The 21852-nt window shown below is 35.9% G+C and overlaps 1 protein-coding gene and 1 long non-coding RNA gene across 2 annotated transcripts; one reads left to right on the forward strand and one right to left on the reverse strand.

Moving 5' to 3' along the window:
- Positions 1–16311: 16311 nt before the first annotated feature.
- LOC114759862 (uncharacterized) lies at positions 16312–17313 on the forward strand. The gene is made up of 3 exons (XR_003741975.1): positions 16312–16363; positions 17032–17141; positions 17232–17313. It is a non-coding gene; the product is annotated as an uncharacterized LOC114759862 (long non-coding RNA).
- A 1725-nt stretch (positions 17314–19038) lies between these two features.
- LOC114759861 (uncharacterized) lies at positions 19039–20841 on the reverse strand. Its single transcript, XM_028949098.1, has one exon. The coding sequence runs from the start codon at positions 20839–20841 to the stop codon at positions 19039–19041; it is 1803 nt and encodes a 600-aa protein (XP_028804931.1).
- Positions 20842–21852: the final 1011 nt, after the last annotated feature.

Raw genomic sequence — 21852 nt, forward strand, 5'->3', positions numbered from 1 at the left:
AAGAGGCAGGAGTACAGGATCTGAGGATGCGCTCTTTGTGACCTTCTTCGTTGTCGCCTTCTTCATCAATGGCTTTGCAACAAGTCTTTTTGGCCATAAAATGAAATGTCCTTTAGCTTGAGCCAATAGTCAAACCTTATCAGTAGGGTTGGGCACTGGTGTACCACCATGACCACGAAGAATCCTATCCACCGTCACCCTTCCTTGATCCTTCAGAACTTTCATGCCGTGGATTGTTATACCCAAGAATGCTCGACTATTAGCGACATAAACAGCTGAATCTTCAAAGTCCACATAAAGAGCACACGACATTCCATCATCTTCAACAGGGTCAGGACTAGGGTCAGGGTCAGACACTGTCAACTGCTGCATCTGATTATTACTGCCTTTTTCACTTTTTATCACAAGTGAACCCTGAAATATAATATGAAATTAGTTAAGGCACATTAAATAAGTTTAAATGAATCGAATGAACCTTTAGAAGATTTGAAAAGATGTGTGATTATTACCTGGGAAGGTTCAGACACTTGGGGCATGTGGAATGCAGTCATGCCTATCATCATCATAGTCTATTGAAAGTTGGCGTCGAACTTCTCACATATCTTTTGCATCTCCGCCTTGTGTTGTTCACTGAGTTCAGCTCGAACTCTCTCTGTTTCTTCATATAATCACCGGTCGAGCTCCTCTTTAGATACCATGTTAGCGAAGGATGATCTAGTGCTTCTTTATGAACCAGAGCCAAAAAATTATTTAACACCAATCTCTTTAGGGGCCCCTCTGACTCTACCGGGATGGTTACTCTACTGGGATGGTTAGCCTTTCCAATGGCAGTGGCTAAGATATCTATTCGTCCTTAAGGGACGAATGTACCTTGGGATAATTGCTCCTCAAGTGTATCCTGTAACATTAGATCAACAAATTCAATTTAAGATAATCGAAAAAAGTAATTTGAAGCATAATGAATAAATATGACTTATAATCCTCTCAGCAACAGTAGCAGGCTCTGGAGTAATATATTGACCCTTTTTAATTCTCGCCGCCTTCCATTTTTCTTGGTGAGAAGGACACTCAATGGGTGAAATATAGCCAGTAGGATTTGAAGTAGCAGCCATCTATGCATTCTTCATCCGCTCCTCCATCATATTTCTCTCCAACCCACCATACTCTGCACGAGACATGGTATGTGGGTACATATTCTTCTCAGATATTTGCTTGTTCTTCTAACTCAATGCCTATGACAATGAAACAAATTTAACAAAGTTAGTTTAGTTAAATAAAATATGAACTGATTAAAAACTAAGTTTGAAGAAACCAAACCTGAAATGCAGGGTCTTCACGTTGCTTCACATATATCCCTCTCACTAGTAGTCTTCTTCTTCTTCTTTTTTTTTAATTGAAGACCACATTAATTCCCTTCACGTGTTGATAAACTTCTTCTCCAGTTAATGGTATTAGAGCCATTTGATATTCTTGTGAGCCATTAAATGCCTTCTTCAACCTACGGTAAGGGTGGTGCCGACTAAGAAACCTTCTATGACCAAGGTAGACCATTTTCCTTCCATGTTTAAGTTGCATGTAGTGGCTAACTTCTTCGCATATCAGACATGTTTTATGCCCCTTAACACTGTATCTTGACAAATTTCCATATGCTGGAAAGTCATTTATCGTGGTGAAGATCATGGCACGTAAATTGAAGGTCTCTTGTTTATATACATCAAACACATCAACACCTTTCTCCTATAATTTCTTCAGATCCTCAATCAAAGGTGCCAAATACACATCGATATCGTTTCTCGGCTGTTTTGGCTCGGAGGTCATTAGAGATAGGATGATATACTTTCTTTTCATACATAACCAAGGAGGCAACTTGTAAATTATGAGGAGCACCGGCCAAGCACTGTGTCTGCTGCTAAGATTACCATATGGATTAATTCTATCCGTACAAAGCCCTAGCCGAAGGTTTCTTGGCTCGCTACCAAATTGAGAAAATTTTTGATCTATTGTTTTACATTGAGGAGAATCTGCAGGGTGATGAAGCTTTCCATCACATATTTTCTCATCAAAATGCCATCTTAAGTTCTTTGCTTTGTGGCATTAGTAAATAGACGCTTAAATCGTGGTATTATTAGAAGATACCACAGAACCTTCAAAGGAGAACCTTTGGTCATCTCATTATAATCACCATCATCTTTCTTAACTTTGTATCGTAAAGTCCCACATATAGGGCACTTATTCAACCCTTCATACTCATTTGTGAATAATATACAGTCATTAGGATAGGCATGTATCTTCTCATATCCTAAACCCATCGGACATAAAATTTTCTTTGCCTCATACATTCGTTTTGGAAGTGAATTCTCCTTTGGAAGAATATCACTTAGCAGTTCAAGAAATTCTGTGAAACTAGTATCAATCTAACTATTTTTGCATTTAAGTTCATCAATTTCAACACAGTTGTCAACCTTATGTAATCATCTTTAGACCCTGGGTATAAAGGCGTCTTTGCATCACTACATAAAATTTCAAAAGTGGGAGAGAACTGTGTAGAGGATTCAAACCTTATGTCACGAAATATATATGAAATTCTATCACCAAAGTTTTCATTCACAACCTTCTTCTTTCCAAACAGTGTAGTCTTTCTAATTTCTCCATGTCATATCCAATTTGTATACCTCAAATTTATCCCATCTCAACTAAGATGCTCTTTTATCTTAGAAATACTCTGCCGACTATTGTTTAAGCATTTGACACAAGGACAATAGTACAATCCATCTCTTTTACTAGGGGCATTTCTTTGAGTAAACTTAAGAAACCTTTCAACCCCATCCTCATATTTTTTACTAGTTCTCTTAGCTTTCATCCAACTACAATTCATTGTTCTACAAAGTCAATGAACATAGTTGTCAAGCTCAATTCTAACTCCTTAATTCAAATATTGAAATAATAAAATAATTAAATGTTAGTCAATAAATTAAAATTGACTAACACTTAATTACAAATTAAAGGGAATGTCTCTTTTTTAAAAATAAAAAATTTGACAGAATTTCCCTTTAAATATATAACAAAGGAAAAGTTAGAGTGAATGACCAAGAAAAAGTTATATTTATTATAAAGAATCTTAAAAATTATAATTATTTAAAAGGACCATATTATAATAAAAAAATGAAATATATAATTGCTTTTAAAAATTAGATTAAGTAATTTCTTAAAAATTGGTATTTAAAAGTGAATGAGTGAAAATGTTGATAAAAATATAAAATCAAACAAACATATATAAGTTTTGTAAAATAGCTAAACAAAAATTATTTTAATCAAAATTAAAACTATTCTTCATAACATATTTCAACATGCATAAAGTTTTATAAAAATATTAAATTAATTTAATATAATTTATTTTCAAACACTTATTTCTAATTTAATGTTATAGAAAAATAAAAATAGATTTGTATATAAAATTTAGCTTTCTGTAAAAATAAATTAAAACACATATATACTTAAAGAAGTACATTTTTGTAAAAATATTATTCCCTGTAGGTTCTCCATTCTAATTTTTCTTATAACAAATCCCAAATTTGCATAAAAAATAAACAAATCAATCAATCAACCAAACTAACTTAAAAATGTAATAAAAAAAAATTAAAAACAGGATAAATTTGAAAACATATAACAAAGAAAACAAAAATAAGAATTTAATTTCAAACCAATTCAATGAATAAAGATTTTTAAAACTAAAACTTCTGAATTCAAAACGGAACACAAATAATATCCATTTGCAATAAAATTTTAAATAACACTTTATCATCAATCAAAGTTGATAACAAAAAAAATTACGAAACAATGAACAGATTATTTATCACTAAATTATCAAATTTATTACTAAAACAATTACCAAAAATTTGAAATGAATATAAAAAAATTATTAAAAAAATCACAAACTTCAAAACTAATCAACTTCAAACATTTAAACCTGTTTCTAATACTGTATATAGGAAGGAATTGAGGTTTTCTCACACCAAATGCCATCAATCAACAACTCAAGCACATAAAAAACGTAAAATGAACAATGCAAGCCAACCACAATGTAAAACTAACAAACCCATTTGAAATACAACATATTTTTATACTCAAAACATCCAAGAAACCAAAAAAAAAATTGAAAAGATTGAAAGAAGAGGATACTTACTTAGTAGAGACGATTCAAAGGTGCGAAGTTGGGCATTCAAATAGCGATGGAAGGAGGCAAGACACCACAAGCTAAATGGAGGAGTTTAAACGGTGGGAAAGGTTGAGAAATGGCCAGTAATGGATGCTTGTTTATGGTGGGACAAAAGGAGACCATGGCACACTGATATGAAACTGTGAAAATGAACAAAACTGAACCCTATCATGTGTTTTTTTAAAACTTTCCATGGTGATTATTAAGAAAACCGTCGTGAAAAATCAATCGTTAGGCTACTTATTTACAAAATGCCACTGCTTTTTTTTCTACGGCATTTATCTTCTTAACCGCCATTATTTTTCGACGTTAAATGTCTTTTTTCTAGTAGTGCCACCATGATTGAATAGATTTAATAGTATTATGTTTAAGGAATTGTTTTCAAATAGACCCATCTCTAATCAGGCACTAGAAGGTTTCAAAATGAAATAGGATTCTATAATATATTCCTCCACACATACACACGACAGCCATTAAATCTAGAAGGGGATTTTAAAAAAAACACAGAATCGATCACAGCAAACTAGAGGAAAAAATAAATCTAAAAATGCAGAACAGGGAAGGGAAGAAAATACATCACCCCAAGACTTCAAGCGAAGAAGAAGACTGACGCACATATATGGATGACGGCAAGAAAGGACGCTAAAAGTGATGGACTAAACACGAGCTGGAGTTTTAGACGCTCAAAGCTTTGTTTAGATCTGTGTAGCACTGGTCAGTGCAGGGGAGGGAAAACTAAAATTTTTAGAAGATGGGGTGGGTTAAACAAATTGTTTTGGGTTTGAAAATGACAAAGTTTATATATAGAAACAATTTGCTAGCCTTAGCAAAAACATACGTGGCTTCACTAGCGGGGGGTGCTAACTTTCACGAGGTCCCCTCTTTGAACCAGCCAAATGACAGTTTGGTTATTTTTAACCTTTTTGAGCCAAAATGAATGTGTGAAAAATCAATGGGACATTCATTGGATTCAAACTCAGGACCTCTAGATTGGAACAAACAGACATGACCAACCAAGCTAATAAATTTTTTTGAAATCATTGGGCAACAAAAAATATATATATAATATGCAACCGTATATGTTTTTATAAAATTTAATTAATCACATTTTAAATAAAAATATAAATAGTAATGATATTTAATTAACTATATACATGATTTTATTAACTATATCTCTCACACATATTTTAATTAATTATATTATCTCCTTCAATAATTTTATTTCTCAATCCTCTTATACATATGTTCATAATCAAATATTATTATGTCAATTAAGTATGCTCACACTAATTTAATTATAATAATCTCCCTCATATATTTAATTATGTTATCTTTTTCAATTATAATGTCCTTCTCTCTCTCACACACACACACTCTATCTCTCTTCCAATTATATTTATATCTACCTCTTACACACACTCTATCATTCACTATTTTCCCCATCACTCAAACTTACATACTTTCTCATGCATGCCTCCACCTCTTTTCTCTCCCATGCACAATGTTTTTCTATTCCATCTCTCAAACATTTAATTATAGTATATGTGTTTTATACACACTCCAAACTTTCTTCCTCTCCCTTTCTCACTCAAACACTACATTATCTTTCTTTTAGTCTCTCTTTAATACAATAATACATAAAAAAACAATAATGATCAAAGTTAGTTAATTATACAAATAAAAGATTATAATATAAACTTTTTACAAAAAAAATAAAAAATGATAAAAAAATGTGAAAAAACTTTCAGTGGGTGTTTTAGCGGCGACAAACAATGTCGTCACTCAAAGGAGATTCAGTGGTGACTATTTGTTGCTGCTGAAAGCATGTTTCATCGGCGACAAATAGTGTCACTGCTGAAAGCAATATTCTAAAAATGTGTTTTAGCAGCGACAAATAGTGTAACCACTGAAAAGACATTCTGTGGTGACCATTCTAGTCGCTGCTGAAAGTGAACACTTTCAGCTGCGACCATGTTTGTTGCCACCGTAGTGGGCACCTTTCAGCGGCAATAGATTTTGTCGCCACTGAAAGCTGCACCTACGGTTGCAACAACCAGAAGCCACCACTGTTACTATCATTTTTGGCGGCTATGTTCTTGTCGCCACTAAAAGGCTTGACTTTTGGCGGGACACCTCTTGTCACCGTTAAAAGTCATATTTTCAGTGGCAACTTTATTTGTCGCCTCTGAAAGTCGCTGCTGGAAGTTCAATTTTTTGTAGTTAGTATTAAAACTGATCATTTTTCTTCTCATCACTTCATATAAGACCACTATATATTGTACGAATCCAAATTATGAACTACTTTTGTTGTCTTTGAAAAACACATATAAAGACCATCAAAATATTAAATTTTCAAAAAAAGAAATTCAAAATTTTATAGGAATTAAGCCATTTGAAGAGAGATCATTTTAAATTTCTCATATTCCAGTTCAATCGTACTTATATATCTCTATCCCTTTGTTTTTCCTACCCATATATGTCCTTAAGATGGTGTTAGAAAAGATGCTTTTGGTATCTGTTGGAATATGAAAGTTATTCTAAACGTTTCTCCAATGGACGCTGGTCCACATGATCACTTCTTCCTAAGCTTTCTTAGTTTAACTATAAATTGACTTTATATAAGAGACTTGCACGCCAAACAGCAGCCAACTTCCTTTTAACAACTAACTACGTGTACATAGCTTACTTTTAAGAAATCAAAATGAAATATTTTGTAAAATCAAAGAATTTAGGATGCATTTTTCCCTTATGTGTCACACCTTACTTATATAGTACCTTAGCATTCATTTAGAACCATTCCAGACCATGTTGAATGGTCTTACACTTAAAAATTTCAATTTTGACATTAATTTTCGGAAAATTACGGTTCACTGTCTAGTTTTCAGATTACAGGTCCAACTTTGAAAAATCATAACTAATTCTAGAAAAATCGTATGGAGGTGTTCCGAAATTCTGGCGAAAGCTCTTTCAATACTCTTTAAGGGAAAAATATTCAAATAAACTCATTCTCATTGAAAACATACAGTTTATTGGATTAAGATTACTATTTGTTTGGTAAAATCTGGACTTTCTAGATTCTGCGCCTTAACTTTGAAAATTCATATCTCTTCGTATACATATCCAAATGAGGTGATTCACCACTCATTTTAAATCTTGGGATGTGTACTATAAGTATACCAAATTTTGTAGCTTAACTCATTCATATGATAGGTCAAACTGAAGCTCGAAACTAACTGCTTCATGACCTATGTTTTATCCATTAACATCTATTTACTTTTATTCTTTTTATTTCTTTGACATACCTAACATGGGCTTACTTTTTCCCATTCATGCTCATACATTCCTATACATGCCATAAGCTTTATAATTAAATACATGGCATTCACAACATAAGTCATAACATAGGAGAATTATACATTGAATATTAGTATCAATCATTAGCATCAATAATTCTCCACTTCTTCTCCTTGCTTCTCATGCCATTAGTGCCCATCATTGATTGACCTAAATGGTTGGTTACGAAGGGGTGAGATTCGGGGGAATCTCAGTAGCAAACATTATCACATACATGTACAAGATGGATACTAGTGTATGGTATGTAGTTTTTTATAAACTTAAGTTAACTAGTGACATGTCATCATGCTTTATGCTTGGTATAAAAATGTATGGCCATGGGAACATATTAAAAACAGCATTTTCAGCAACAATCATCATGTCACAACATTATTCAAACAACAAATACAAACCAACACATGAGCATACCATGTCAAGCACATAAAGGGTAAGTTCACTACCTTGCACCTCAAGCTTTCCTCTTACTTTTCCTTTGACTCCCTTGACTTTCCAACCATGTGGGCATTCGGTTAACATCACCAAATATCCTCTTGGATGTTCCAAAGGTCCTAAACATAACCATAATGATCACACAATCTATTAGGACCATTAGATTACATAAAGTTCAAGACTAACTTTCTTGAACCCCAACCCTTTCTCTTAGTCTTAGGGTTTTCTCTCTAACTTTTCTAATATAAATATTATCATTTCCCATCCTTAAGATCCATTTCTTGTCAATTAGGACCATTTTAGATGGCCTTAGATTCAAGAACACCAAATCTGGAAATTTTGGTTCGCGGGTACTGTTCACGCAGAAACTCCAGAATTTTTACTCAACTTTGAAAATTCATAATTAAATCTAAAAAAATCCAAATTAAGTGCTTCCAAGTCTCACTGAAAGCTCCTTAAGTTAACTTTAAAGGAAAAATAGTTTCAGGAACCAATTCTATGCCGAACAGTACCAGAATTGTACAGAACTCGATACTCTCCCAAAAGTTCAACACTGTTTCCAGATTTCAAACCCTAACTTTGAAAAATCACCATAAATCGTACACATATCCAAATGAAGTGATCTACCCATAGATTTAAAGCTCACAGATGTACTTTAAGCATGCCAAATTTTAAAACCAGATATGAACAGTAACTAATTCGAAATAGGCATCAAATCAGCACGTAATTCTTCCAATTTTCACATAGATCCACTTGGATCTACCATACTTTGAGGTGTTCTAGTAAGATCTAACAACCAAACTCCCTTCCCCACTCATCAACCATTTTGACCAGCCATCAAAAGGGAGAGAAAATAGATTTTTCAACCTTAAAAGAGAAGGAAAACAAGACAAGAACGCATCTAGAACTAAGATCTCACCTTGAATCCTTGATTGATAACCAAAGTTGATAGCTTTCCTTGGTTCTCCTTCCAAAACCCTCTCTTTTCCTCTCCTCTTTGCCTTGGATGAAATTCCCATCTGATTTAGGGGAGAGATGAGCCCCTTAGTGCTCTCAAAATATCTCATCTACCACATTTAATGAAAGTCCAAGTGTCAAATGCCTAAGCCTTCTTGAAACCTCTCTCTTAATTAACTTAATTCATAATATAATTACATTCTAAAGTCAAGATCCTCTCCATTGGTAGCTTGACACTTAAATTTAATTACCATCCATTAAATGCTTGACAAGTGGCGACTTGTGGGCCAAGTAAAGTGCAAGACTCTGATTAGCACTTTATCGGTGTACTTTTACTCCGGGTTTAATTTCTTTTCTATAATTACAGTGTTCTGGCCTCTGTAATTATTTTCTGTTAGATCCATAAATTCCCTTTAATTCTAGAGAGTATCTATGAATTTTCTCAAGCCATAACACTTCCTCTAAGCCTTGTATAAAAATCATTTACTAAAATACCCTTTTATCGGTATAATCTGCTCTTTAATTTATTAAAGTCATTCCACTGGCCTTTTGGTTACGGGACTAATTTTATAAATTAGTATAACCTTTCAGCCAATTAATCCTCATTTTTACGTACATTTTTGAGGTCTCTTGCTATTTTAAATAATTACCTCAAACAGTGTACTTTTTACTGGCCATAACCTCATAAATTCCATTTAAGCTATCTCAGGGGTATTTTCGTCTTTTCTCTTTATAGAAGAGCCTTAGAATATTATTTCCCATTTTTTGGGATTTTCTTGGAATTTTCTGTATACTCTTCCATTTTCGCCCTTGTTGGTCATAACTTTTTGAATTTACAGTTTAGTCCCTACTTGGACTTAACTTCATATAATCCTCTATTTGAGACTTCTAACTTAATCTTTGGTCTATATCTAGTCTCTTTTCTCTCTCTAGGCCTTTGAGACTTTACTGGAGTCTCTGACCTTGATTATACTAAAGCCCCTGAAAAACTTTTACTTTGCAGTTTAGTCCTTGAAACTGCTTTGACTTCCTTTCTCATCTTTCGGACTTATGCTCAAAAAGGGTTTGGTAGCCTATCCAATTCAGGCTACTTTTGATACTTCTAGGCCCAAAAGTCTGGATGTTACATTATGCATCTTTATGATCCGGAGAATAAGATAACGAGTGTATTAGAGTGTAAGTATGAGTAATATATATATATAGAGAGAGAAAATCGATATCAAAGATGACGATGAAGCCAAGGGTTTCCATACAGTTGAAGCTTTTGATAGTGCAATACCTATCAGTTCTGTCTGTTTCACAGGATTTCGATTTCTTCTACGTGGTTCAGCAGGTAAATATGTGTGCATGTGTGCATAATGAAGGGATATGGTAACTTTGGAAAGATTAAGAAAATGGATTTGATAATTAAGGTTTATGTGGAAAATGTTGATAATGCAGTGGCCAGGAGCATACTGTGACACAAAGCGTAGTTGCTGCTACCCAAAGAGCGGAAAACCAGAAGCAGATTTTTCTATTCATGGCTTGTGGCTTAACTATAATGATGGCTCTTGGCCTTCAAACTGGGATCTTGATAGCATCTTTGATAAATCTCAGGTAACATAACATATACCACTATACAATACGATAATTAATTAGCCAGTAACATGACAAGAAAACAATATGATGCTTTTGTCACGGAGGAATTGTTCTCAGGCATAAAAACTAGAAAGATTTCTCTCAGATTTTCAGATTTTCTTTGGCAATAGTTTTCTCATGAAAACTTTTCACAGAAAAAAGCAACAGAGAAACCTTCAAGCTATAACAATCAGACGTGTATTTTTTCTGTTTAATTAACTTATTAGAAGTTTTGTATGTCGTATGATATAATGATCATTATTGTGTACCTATGTAATGCTGATTATTCTACCACATGTCAATTATGTATTATACCGGGCCACCTTACGAGTCATGTTTTTTTTAATACTGGGAAAGTTGGCATTTTTGCCACTACCATCCATCCATGTGCATGTCCTGAGCAATGGCTTTATTAAATATCCACAACAATGAGAACTAACAATCATAATCTTCTGCAATAGTAAGGCATCATATATTTAGAAGAGAAACTAATAACGTATAAATTGTTTGTGTGAATCTTTCTATTCTATTTCAACTCCTCCAATCCTAAATATAAGACCCTTATACTAGTGTGTAAAAGGACCTTTATATTGTGTGTATAAGGGTCTTATATTTAGGACCAGAGGAGTATATTCTCTGTGTGTGTTTGTGTGTATAAGGGCAGCTCAAGACACAAAACTCCCACTTGGGGAGCTCTTGAGAGGAATAGAGATGTACATAGTCTTACCCTGAAAGGTTGAGGCTACTTCCAAGATTTGAACGCTGACCACCATATTGCATGGTGGCAATCTTTCCGTTTCCCTTAGTCTCACTTTATATATATATATATATATATGTATATGTATATATATTATATGTTAGTCTCACTTTATATATATATGTATATATATTATATGTTGTGTCTTATAACCAATTCATAACCAATTCAGTACTGAAGATTTTGAAATACGATTATTATTCACACATACACCCAGAAACTTGGTGCTCTGCTTTGTGTTTTTTAATTTAATCTTCAGGAATACATTGTTGAAGTTCCCCACATCGATAGAACACAATAAAAGTACCCATATCCTGTATAAGAAAATTAATTAGAGATGTCCCAAAATATTTATATGTACAAATCAATCTTGTATATTCACAGGTCATATTTAACAGTACATGCTTAATGCAAACCAAATTTTTATATTTACAAGTCGAGTTTCGTTATTTCTAAGCTTGTAAAATTCTTAAAAAATTGAATCAAATGGAGACTCTTTGTATGAATGTTTTATGTGGGGCCTATAGATAATTTTCATGTATAAATTTAAATGAAAAAGGAGAGAAAATAACCTCTGGTCCTTTTATCAAGTGGAAGTTTATGATTTAATAACAGTATAGGTGGACATATTCAAGATAAGTGATTGATGGTGATGATGATTACGGTATATGAATTGCCTTCATTTTGAATAAAGAGTACAAGTTTGTATATGTTAGTTAGCTATCATATTATTTCATGTGATATAATCAAATACAAGAATTTGAATGTTACACATAGATATCAGATTTGATAAGTAGCATGGAGAAGCACTGGGCATCATTAAGTTGCCCAAGTAGCAATGGGATGAGGTTCTGGTCACATGAGTGGGAAAAACATGGCACCTGCTCTGAATCAGAACTTGATATTCGTGACTACTTCAAGAAAGCCCTTGAACTCAAGCAGAAAGTCAACCTCCTCAAGATCCTCAAAGATGCTGGTACTTATATTCTCACTTAATTATATATATAAAGTTTTTAATTTTTAGGGAAAATGACATTGAGGTCCCATGGAGAACAAAATACATCAAATAGGTCCCCTGAAATCTGATAATTTTTTTGAAGTCCCAAAGGGACTCAGATGCAATTTTCAGAATCTTCAAATGACTTATTTGTCCTTACCATGATTTCCCATTCGAAATTCCTGAGACTGAAAATTTGAAACCCTGTTTGTTGTTTGACCGAAGAAACCGTCTGGCGCCTTCGTCCTGTTCGAAATCGTTCGTGCTGAGAATTCAGCCACAACCCACCGTGTTGCTTCAAATCTACTCACAACCCACCGAAAATCATGACCGAAGTCCTTGAAAGCCTGTCGCGGTGGCTCTGTTTTGGTGGAGCAAAGTGAAGTAAAGCGGAGCGAAGTCCTGGTGTTGGAAGCGAAGCGGTGGCGTCTCCATTCATCGGTGTTTGAAGCAAAGTGGAGGTCGTCTTGGTGTTTGAAGCGAAGTGGAGCTCGTCCTGGTGGCTCTGTTGATTGGCGTTTGAAGCAAAGTGGAGGTCGTCGTTGTGGCTCTGTTCATCTGCATTTGAAGCAAAGTCGAGCTCGTCGTGGTGGCTCCGTTGATCGGCATCAGAAGCGAAGAGAAGGTCGTCGTTGTGGTTGCAGTCATTTGCGTTTCAAGCGAAGAGGAGTCGTCCTGGTGGGTCCGTTGATCGGCGTCTGAAGCAGAGCTCCTATTCTCACAATTTGTTTTCGCAGACAGAGGCATTGTCGACATTGAAGAAGGTAAAAGCGTATGAATCAGAAAAGCATGTCTTGGTAGTTTGTTGTTGCGTTTGATCATTGCTGAATATTTGCATCAAATACGGCGGGATGCTTTTGATTATGCTTGGCCAATGTTTTTTTTCCCCTTGACCATAAGATGGTATGCGTATTGGAGTATGTTTAAAACAATGATACATAATGAGGCATTAGCCTTCTAAAAGCACTTCTAAGAAGGCTTGTAAGAAGAATGATACATGATGAGATGAGCTATGAAATGCGTAAATGGTAAATAACTAGAATATGATAATATGGAAGAATCAGATTTGAGGCTGAATAATTGATGTGCCTTGTTTGGAGTTCAAAGTATTTGTCAAGATTGTTTGTCTGTAATTGTTACTACTTTCCTTTTTGGGATTTCTATTATCATATTGATGATTGCGTCTGAATTATGCATGATGCAGCCTTTCATTTATTGGTGAAAAATTGAATCTTTTTATCACTAATTAAGCCTTTCATTTGTTGACATACTGAGACACATGGAAAAACCCCTCTTTTGGTATATCTGTCTGGAACTAGTTTGAGAAGTTTGCTGTGGTCTGAAAGAGTTGGGGTTTAGGATTTGAGCAGAATTGCCAAAAAGTCTGTATATTGATCATAAATGTCATAGTAAATGAATGCTGTGTCTGAATGGATTAGTTTGTATATTTATCGTACTGCTTTTGAATCAATTTTCTTTTTTATATCTATGAAGCTCCGCATCTCTGCAAAAGTTTACTAGGAATTTAAGAAGAATTGAAGTTCAATGCACTGGTCTTGTTTTGCAGGATAAGAAGATGGGGAAGGATGCACAAAGAAGCAGTAATTTCTCCGGTTATGCCTTGTTTACAGAGGAATTCTACAAGAAAAGCTCAAAGAAGTACAAATCACTTGAAGCAGGGAATGCACAAGTGAGAAAGGCATGGGATAAATTATCAGAACAACAAAGAGAGGAATATTGTGAAAGGGCTAAGGCACAAAGACCTCCTACCAAGTCCAAGAAGTATATTGTTCCTTTCTATACAAGATGTGCACCAAAACAATTCATGCAAGTTTGCAAGCACATCAAAGAAAGGAAGGAACTGATGAATAGGCTGAAAAAAATAGGGTTTGACAAGTTGGTTGAAGTTTGTTGCCACACAATTCAAAGAGAATTGTGTGGAGAGTTTATGTCTGCATTTGATGTTGCATCAAAAAACATTTCCATAAGAGGGAAGAGAAGGAAAATGAGGGCAAAAGATGTGCATGAATTTCTGGGGCTACCATTTGACAGAGAAGAGATTAAAGTAGTTGTGAATAATGAAGATGAAGTGTTCAAGCAGTGGAGGATTGTGTATGGCAATATTCCATACAAGAAGATAGCATCATTGTTGACTGAGGAGAACCAAGATGAAAATTTTGAGGTGCTGTTTGTCATGTATGCATTGAGAACATTGTTATGTCCTAATGCAAGTATTTGTGTCGGTGATTATTTGTTGAAGGTAATACTATCAACAAAGGATAGATTGGATAAGTTTGATTGGTCCTCTTATGTGTTGCATGAACTATATAAGGGGATTGGAGTGTACAAGAAACAATTGGAAAAAGGCAAGTTGACTGAGAAGAAGAAGAATGTGCCAGGTTGTCTACACTTCCTAATGGTAAGTACTATAATAATTTGTATATTTCTGTTGTCATTTGATGGTTTGAATGTTGTCAATGCCTGCTGTTAACTTATCATTCATGTCACATGCAGTTATATTGTCTACAAAATTTTCCACTGGGAGAAACAAAAGCTGCACATGTAAAGCATGTTGTTGCATATTGGGATGAAAAGAAAGTGCAGCAAAGAGTTAAGGAGGAGAAGGAAAGCAATCGAGGACTCTTGCATCCGGCAAAGCAATCCACCAAATTTGATCCTGAAAATTTAACTTACCCGGTATGTGGACTTGTAGGCTTAATGATTAATTTTTTTTTTTGTTTTTTTACTGTTGCTTACTGTTCTGAATTTTATTTGTATAGGAGATCAAAAAGACATATACTCGATTAGTGTCTATGCTGGGGGAGGAAATGATGGCCCTTCAGTCAAGACTAATGGAGGGTAGTGGCAATGTAAGTGAAGAGGACAAAGATGAGGAAGAAGAATCTGAAGCAGAAGAGGAAAAAGTTGAGAAAGGAAGTGATTCAGAGGATGAGGAAGAAGATGACAGAAATGAAGAAGAAGAATCTGAATCACAAGATGATAGAAATGAAGAAGAAGAGCAAGAAGCTCAATCAGAAAAGGAGATGGGTGGACAAGAATCACATGACAAGGAAAAAGAAGAGGATGAAGAGGAAAAAGAGAAGGGAAATGAGGACAAAGAAGATGAAGAAGAAAATAAAAGAGAAGAAGAAGATGAAGAGGACAAAGAAGTGGATGAGGTCATCCAAGGGGAAGGGAGCGAACATGTGAGGAAATCTACAAGGGTGATAAGTAAGGGGAAAGCTCTTAGGTCTCCATTTCTGGAATTTAAAAGCAAGACTGGGAAAAAGAGAACAATTGATGACAGGCAAGCTTTATTTGACATGTGTACAGCAAGGTGTAACCAAGAGGAGCAAGAGCAGTAAGTATTATGTTTTGGTGACCAATTTTGTATTATGTTATAGAATTTACTGAATTTACTAACTTCATAATTGTTTCATTTGTGTTAGATACTTTGTATCGATGTATGGATACTTCCTAACCTGTGTTGTGTTGCAATGTCTCCAACGTAGAAGATGGATAAACGACAGGGTGAGTCACACGTACATAGTTAATATCAGAATGAGTTATTGCATGCTAAGGAGTTGTAATTTGTTTGTATTTGCAATTTCAGTTTATGACTATGGTGGCGAAGACATTCGTTGGAGATCAAAAGGAAAAAGATGGGCGAGTCAACCGTCATATATTTTCTGCAGATTTCATGCAGAAAATGGTGACGAATCCTTTAAGGTGGAAATGGGAGGACCATGAAAGAGAAATATTACCTGAATATATTGGATACAATATCGGGGATTGCGATTTCATTTTTGGTCCTACTCTATTTGAAGATCATTGGTTTTGTTATGTTTTTGAGACAAAGACCATGACCTTCCACGCCCTTGACTCGTTGGTTGATAGCATCACATTCATGAGATTACAAGCCGAGGAAGAAGAAGCAAAGAAGAAGGGGGGTGAGCAACAACATGACGCAAAGAAGAAGAAAAAGAGGACAAATAAAAGGCAGTTCGACCCCAAACAGTTCATGGCAACACAAACTGTGAGTAGTTATTTACAGCTTTTATACTTGTCAATGACTATTATAATTGTTAGTAGCAGTCTGCATAGTTGTCATTACATGCTCTGGTAGTTGTCACTGGATGCTGTACTAGTTGTCACCGGATGATCTGTTACTTGTCACTGGATGCCATGCTAGTTGTCACTGTATGCTCTGTCCCTTGTCACTACATGCTGTCGTAGTTGTCACTGGATGCTGTGCTAGTTGTCATTGCATGCTCTGGTAGTTGTCACTGGATGTTGTGCACGGTGTCACTGGATGATTTGTTACTTGTCACTGGATGATATATTAGTTGTTAGTTGTCACTGAATGATCTGTTACTTGTCACTGGATGATATATTAGTTGCCACTGGATGCCCTGTTAGTTGTCACCAGATGCTCTGTTAGTTGTCACTGGATGCTATGCTTGTTGTCACTGGATGCTCTGTCCCTTGTCACTACATGCTGTGGTAGTTGTCATTGGATGCTGTGCTAGTTGTCACGATGCTCTGTTAGTTGTCACTAGATGCTGTGGTAGTTGTCATTGCATGCTCTGGTAGTTGTCACTGGATGCTCTGTCCCTTGTCACTACATGCTCTGTTAGTTGTCACTGGATGTTCTGTCCCTTGTCACTGGATGTTCATTATGTGCGTGTGTGTTTTTTTTTCCAGATGAACTGTTTCCATTCGATGCTACGTGCTGTTAAGCCAGAATTGTTTGTCAATGAGGACAAAATTGACAACGAAGTGAAATGGGCTAAAGTCTATGTGCAGAATGATACGTAAGTGTAGATGTTCTGTTCGATTGTGTTATGTTGTTTTTGTTCACAATAACAATTGCAAGGTGCTAACATATTCAATTTGCTTGGTAGTGATTCATGTGGAGTTCATGTTATCTCTTGGCTACAAGAGTGGGATGGCACCGTTCGGGATGATGCAGGATATACAATGCCACGATACTCTAATGATGAGCTACAAGAGTTGAAGGTTGGCTGTTTGTGGTGGTTGGTAACCCATCCAAGTAATGAACATGGGAGTGAAGTGATGTCGATGCTATCGGACTACAACAAGACCAAGAAGAGGAGATAGAGTAGTCTATGAATTTTTTGTTCTCTTAGCCCATGATATGTGTTGTTAAGATGATTAGCAAATAGGTCATTTTGTAACAAACTGATCAGGTTATGTTTATAATATTATTACCTTTGTCATCACATTGTAATACTAATTTGTTAGGGTTTTATTACATTTTTAATTATATTTCTATTTTATATGTGCAGAGATATTATGGTTGGTTATTAAATTAACAACGTCAGTTATCCAAAATAACAACTAATATAACAGGAGTTAATGACAAGTGATATGAGAATTTCATAATAAGTCACAGTGCTCCATTGACAAGTCACAGTGCCCCATTGACAAGTCACAGTGCCCCATTGACAAGTCATAGTGCAACCATTGACAAGTCACTGTACTCATTGACAAGTCACAATGCTCTCTTGACAGCGACCATTGACAAGGGACAGTGTTCTCACAAACAAGTCACAGTGCTCCATTGACAAGTCACAGTGCCCCATTGACAAGTCATGGTGCCCTATTGACAAGTCATAGTGCAACCATTGACAAGTCACAATGCTCTCTTGACAGCGACCATTGACAAGGGACAGTGTTCTCACAAACAAGTCACAGTGCTCCATTGACAAGTCACAGTGCCCCATTGACAAGTCATGGTGCCCTATTGACAAGTCATAGTGCAACCATTGACAAGTCACGGTACTCCATTGACAAGTCACAATGCTCTCTTGACAGCGACCATTGACAAGGGACAGTGTTCTCACAAACAAGTCACAGTGCTCCATTGACAAGTCACAGTGCCCCATTGACAAGTCATGGTGCCCATTGACAAGTCATAGTGCAACCATTGACAAGTCACGGTACTCTCTTGACAGCGACCATTGACAAGGGACAGTGTTCACACAAACAAGTCACAGTGCTCCATTGACAAGTCACAGTGCCCCATTGACAAGTCATAGTGCAACCATTGACAAGGGACAGTGAAGCCATTAACAAGTCACAGTGCTGTATTGACAAGTCACAGTGCTGTATTGACAAGTCATAGAGCTCCATTGACAAGTCATAGTGCCCATTGACAAGGGACAGTGTTGTCATTGACAAGCAACAGTGCTCCATTGACATGTCACAGTTGTCACAGAGCCACCACTGACAGGGGACAAGGGAGAGGTAAGTTTTTGACACTTCATTAATAATGATTATATATGACCATACAACCAAAATATAATATGACAGAGTGATTGTAAATATCATTTCATGGTAAAAAGGTTATGTTACTTGAATTCATGTTGTTGACAACTTACATCAGCAAATTCATTGACAAGTCGTAGTGCAATGATTGACAAGTCATTACAGGTCTAGTGACAACTCAGGGTGCAGGTTAATGACAACTAAAATGACAGTACAATGTAATATGCCAATTCATAGCCAACTTTCATTTACACCTTCATATACATGAAACTACACCTATTTCACAACCCATCCCAAAAAAAACATAGGGGTTGCATGTAATAATGAAACTAACCAGTGGTGTGTATCCATTTACAAAAAATTTCCTTCACACCCATTTACAAAATATTCCTTCACATCCATATACAAAAATAGCTGACTTCAATATGTTCTCAGCTGGGATTTGGGTTCTTGCATGTCTTGGCAGTGTGTCCAGGCTCTTTGCATCTGATAAACCTTCTTATTTTGGAACTGAGATTCTATCCTATTAATCCTTGGCCTTCCTGGAGGCCTTTTGGTTATCGGTGGATGCAAGAATGTTTGGGTCAGCATATGACTCACAGTAGGTGTATCAGGCTGTGGGCAATCATGTGTTGCAATTGGCCTCATGCTATTTGCATATATTTTCTCCTGTGTGGACAATTTGTAACAATCATCTACATAATCATACACACTACGGTGAACTAGTTTGATTGCTGCACAAGCATGTGGACAAGGTATTCCACTCATTTGCCATGCCAAACATGTGCATCTGTGAGAAATCAGATCAACAGCAACATAGATGATGCGTCCCTCACGTATTGTCTGCACCGAAATATGGTCATCACCATAATATGTTGCCTCCATATACGCACCTCTTGCTATTTGTTCCGACAACTTTGATTCAATATTGGGTCCTACACCATTTTTCCAGCTTTTCATCCCCATTTTGCTAGCAACCATCTTCTTGGCCAACTTCTCTTGATGCTCTTGTATCAAAACCGGCAAGGCGTGCTTCCTTTCTTTCAACATCCATGCATTAAAAGACTCAGCAAGATTATTGGTGATGTTATCCCATCTCTTAAAAGGAAATTTACTTTGCGCCCATCTATCCACATCCCCATGAGATTCAACCCATTGTGCCAATTGAGGACAAAACAATCTTAAATTTCCCATTGCAACATTAAACTCATTATCATGCCTTGCATATGCAATTCCATCAAGTAAATTAAGTGCATTCTCCTTGTTATTTTCTGAGGTCCGTCTCACACCTCTATTGATTTTCACATACTGCGCACTATAATTTTCTTTCACATGTCGATAGCAAAAAGCATGTCTATCACCATCAAATACTGTCTTGACAGCACCGATAATAGCATTACTCCGATCTGAGACAATTGTCACTTGTGCTGATCTGGTTATCTCTTTCAGATTCTGTAGATACCAAGTCCATTCATCATTTGTTTCCCCGCTAACAATACCATATGCTAAAGGAAACAACTCATTGTCTGCATCAAATGCACAAGCTGATAATAAAGTTCCTTTGTAAGGACCACTCAAATGACATCCATCTATATAAATAATTGGTCTGCAACCTTCCACAAAGCCTTTAATTGAGCATCCATATGCAATGAATAGCCTCTCAAATCGGTTGCTATCTGAGCCTTCCCATCTTGCAACTGTGTCAGGATCAGTTTCCATGAGTCTCTCACACATCCAAGGGATTACCTTATAAGAATCTTCTACTCGACCATGTAATTCCATTAGTGCTCTCTTCCTAACCCTATATGCTTGAGTATAGTTCAATTGCACTCCATATTCTTTATACAAGTCCTTTCTGATTTCATTAGGACTCTTGTCAACATTGCACCTCAAGTCATCAATCACAATTGAAGCAGCTAAATTTGACCTTCCTGAGTGAGGTACAATTAAGTTGTCCTGTGCATGATGAATGTGTTCACTTTTGTACGTTTTGATAGTTAAAAACTCAGTATCTTGATGTGCCCCCATTGAATATGCACCCATATACCATGGACAACCATCAACCTTGCACTTCACAATGATCTTTTGCTGATTATTCTTAATGAAAAGGTACGAAAACTTTCGGCATAAGCTGTACTTGTATAATGTTTTTCGGAGAGTAGTGGCATTTGGAAATATTTGTCCTTCTCCAATAATCAAATCCTTCCATTTTGTGGAATTCATTTGTGGTGTAGGTGTTGGGATCATTTCAACAGCACAAGGAATTGATTGTGGCTCTCCAATCACATCAAAAAGGTAGGTGGAGACATAGACAATTCATTGACACCTCCAAATGATTGATCAATCCTGCAAAAATGACAAGTCAGGGTGCATGCATTGACAAGTTGGTAGCAATACAGTAACAACTGACATACTAAGAAATCACAATAACAGTTTTGTTAAACTATACTTACACATCTTGCTCCTCCATTGTATTATCCCTTGTTGCTTCTATGTGGTCCTCATTTTCATTTTCTTCGACATACACATGACCACTTTCTTCATTGAACTTTATCAAATGTTCCACCCCATCATCATCTACCAACTCCACAAAAGTTTTTTTATCAAACACAACTGAGAATTTCAGAAGAAATGAGTTGCTTTCTTTTCCAGCAATTGATGATATAATTTCCTTCAATTCTTCATAACTTGTGCCCTCCTTTACATTGGTTGTTCTTACACTACCTCCCACATATCTCATATTATCTTCTCCATCATTTATAAACTTTCCCCCTATGTGAACAAAGCAAAATAGATGTTTTCCAGACGTACTCGCCATCAGTAACTTAAACCTGCATCAAGAAGCACGCAACTGTCATTGACAACTTAAGGAGCTACATTGACAAGTGTAGCGGCACACATTGACAACAATCGCGGCCTGATTGACAACACAATCCCATTTCGTGCTAAGGGTTTCTACCCTCACTAACCTTCATCTTTTTCTTCCTTTGCCACTAAAGTAAGTCAGAACAGAGGAAAACCCCAAAAACAGAGCACCCATTATCATTCTACACACCCAACTTAAATCACAACACACACCAACAAAAAACACAGCTTTTCCATTCATTAACTTCTGAATCCTAAACCAAAAACAAAAGTTTTGAAATACCATCAGTAACTTAAACCTGCATCAACCAGCACGCAACTGTCATTGACAACTTAAGGAGCTACATTGACAAGTGTGGCGGCACACAT

The sequence above is a fragment of the Neltuma alba genome, unplaced genomic scaffold, assembly GCF_004799145.2.
Source record: "Neltuma alba isolate B1F8T4 unplaced genomic scaffold, ASM479914v2 tig00010911_pilon, whole genome shotgun sequence".
Classification (NCBI taxonomy): domain Eukaryota; kingdom Viridiplantae; phylum Streptophyta; class Magnoliopsida; order Fabales; family Fabaceae; genus Neltuma; species Neltuma alba.

Coding starts and splice junctions, on each gene's coding strand:
- LOC114759861 (XM_028949098.1), bottom strand. CDS start 20,841: ATGAATTCCACAAAATGGAAGGATTTGATTATTGGAGAAGGACAAATA.